The following is a 2471-nucleotide window of genomic DNA, read 5'->3' on the forward strand; positions in this document are numbered from 1 at the left end:
AAAAAAAAAAAAAAAAAAAAAAAAAAAATGACACGTGGATTGTTGCTGTGATGTTTACTGTTGCCACATTCTGCCACTGGAGGGCAGCATCTCCCACTGTTTTGAGCGTCGGTCATTGTTTCCATCTCTAACGGGGAGCGTTCGCTACAGGTTCCTCTTGGAACATATTTCTTTATACGACAAGAGGTGAAAATATGTTATCCTTAGCAGATATGCAAGTCCCCTTTGTATGCCTCGTGAGATCCTTGGTGTATGCCCCGCCCCGCCCCCGGCAGGCACTCCAGTTTTCCTCCAGGCGGATCACTTACTTGTCCAATTCATCCACGGGGGTGCCTGAGCCCCCCAAGCCACAGTAGCAGCCGTAGTTGTTGTAGTCCAATAAAGGGTTGCTCTCCGGGATCACACACTTGATCAATTTGCGGAACTGCCACAGGGCCCGAGGGCTGATGCTGCTCTCGGCGGCAGCCACTGCAAGAAGACATAGCCAGAGTTCAAATCGGTCTGCCAGCACCCCGGGGGCACACTGCCTTCCGGCGCCCTCGGGCCCCACGCTGCCTCCCTGACCCCTGCCAGCTGCCTCCTACGAAGACCGTTGGACCCAGGAACCTGGTGAAGCGAAAGTGGGTAGAGGTTTTTTGTTTTTTTTTTTTTAATGAAAATTTTATATATATAAAGTTTATATATATATATGTGTGTGTGTGTGTGTGTGTGTGTATCTTCTTCTTCTTCTTCTTTTTGGATCTCACTCTGTTGCTCCCGGGAGAGTGCAGTGGTGCAATCATGGCTCGCTGTAACTCCGTCTTCCAAGTAGCTGGGATTACAAGCATGGGCCACCACACCCCAGTAATATTTTGTTTTGTGTTGTTTGTGGATACGGGGTTTTGCCATATTGCCCAGGCTGGTCTCTGGGCTCCTGGACTCAAGGGATCCTACAGCCTCAGTCTCCCAAAGTGTGCTAGGATTACAGGCATGTGCCACCCAGCTAGGCCTGATAGTTTTTGTTTGTTTGTTTGTTTGTTTGTTTGTTTTGAGACGGAGTCTCGCTCTATCACTCAGGCTGAAGTGCAGTGGCACGATCTCGGCTCATTGCAAACTCCATCTCCCGGGTTCATGCCATTCTCCTGCCTCAGCCTCCCTAGGCCAGATAGTTTTAAACTATCTGCATTGTTTATCCAGTGAATATTTATGGAGCACTTACTACGTGCCAGGCTCTGTCCTAGGAGCTAGAGATATAGCAGTGAACAGATATAATAATAATAATAATACTCTCTAACCTCATGGAGCTTACAACCTAGTGGGAGAGAAAAACAATAATAAATGTGATAAGGCCGGGCGTGGTGGCTCACGCCTGTCATCCCACCACTTTGGGAGGCTGAGGCAGGGGAATCACGAGGTCAGGAGATACAGACCATCCTGGCCAACACTGTGAAATCCCGTCTTTATTAAAAATACAAAAAAATTAGCTGGGCGTGGTGGTGGGCGCTTTTAGTCCCAGCTACTGGGGAGGCTGAGGCAGGAGAATGATGTGAACCCGGGAGGCGGAGCTTGCAGTGAGCCAAGATCACACCACTGTACTCCAGCCTTGGTGACAGAGCAAGACTCTGTCTCAAAAAATAAAATAAAATAAAATAAAATAAAATAATAATAATAATAATAATAATAATAATAATAAATGTGATAAGTAAGGAAACTGGATACTCCATTAGAAAGGGGAAAAATGGAGCAGGATGAGAAGAAACTGAAAGGGAGGTCAGCCAACCTGGCCAACATGTGAAAACCTGTCTCTACTAAAAAAATACAAAAAAAATTAGCCAGGCATGGTGGTATGTGCCAGTTACTTGAGAGCTACAAGTCCCAGCTACTTGAGAGGCGGAGGCAAGAGAATTATTTGAACCCAGGAGGCGGAGGTTATAGTGATCTGAGATCACGCCACCGCACTCCAGCCTGGGTGACAGAGTGAGCCCCTGTCTCAAAAATAAAATAAAGTGAAATAAAAATTAAAATAATAAAATAAAATAAAATAAAATAAATGGGAGATTGGCCTAACTACTTAGTTGACTAAGGTGGGAGGATCACTTGAGCCCACGAGTTGGAAGCTGTGGTGAGCTACGATCGCGCCACCAAACTCCAGCCTGGGCGATAGAGCAAGATCCTGTCTGGAAAAAAGAAAATAAAGGCAAGCTTTCTTAGCTCAGGCAATCTGAGTTCAGACTTGCAGGTTGAAAAGGTGCCAGCCTTGAGGGAACCCCAATAGAGGAGCCCTTAGGCCCCACTGGGAACCTCGAATTGAGACTGCGGGGCTGGCCAGCCCTGTCTGCTGTGGCCTGTGGCCCCCATTCCGGAGGAGTGAGAGCTTAGCTCACTTGGGAGAGAAAGGCGGGCGGAGCCCAGGAGACTTGCCTACCTGTGAGCAGCACAGCCAGCACGAGCAGTTTCATCTTGCAGTCAAGGAGGTGAGAGGAGAACTGAGA

The 2471-nt window shown here is 47.7% G+C and overlaps 1 protein-coding gene across 1 annotated transcript in view; it reads right to left on the reverse strand.

Annotated features, from left to right (window-relative positions):
• PLA2G1B (phospholipase A2 group IB) overlaps positions 1-2471 on the reverse strand; it is a 6425-nt gene extending 3954 nt beyond the window's left edge. Inside the window, exons 1-2 of the mRNA XM_023212810.2 lie at positions 2405-2471; positions 309-468 (exon numbers count right to left, since the gene is read on the reverse strand). Coding sequence (XP_023068578.1) covers positions 309-468; positions 2405-2438 — 194 coding nt within the window. The 5' untranslated portion in view covers positions 2439-2471. The remainder of the gene's footprint in view (positions 1-308; positions 469-2404) is intronic.

The sequence above is a fragment of the Piliocolobus tephrosceles genome, chromosome 10, assembly GCF_002776525.5.
Source record: "Piliocolobus tephrosceles isolate RC106 chromosome 10, ASM277652v3, whole genome shotgun sequence".
Classification (NCBI taxonomy): Eukaryota; Metazoa; Chordata; class Mammalia; order Primates; family Cercopithecidae; genus Piliocolobus; species Piliocolobus tephrosceles.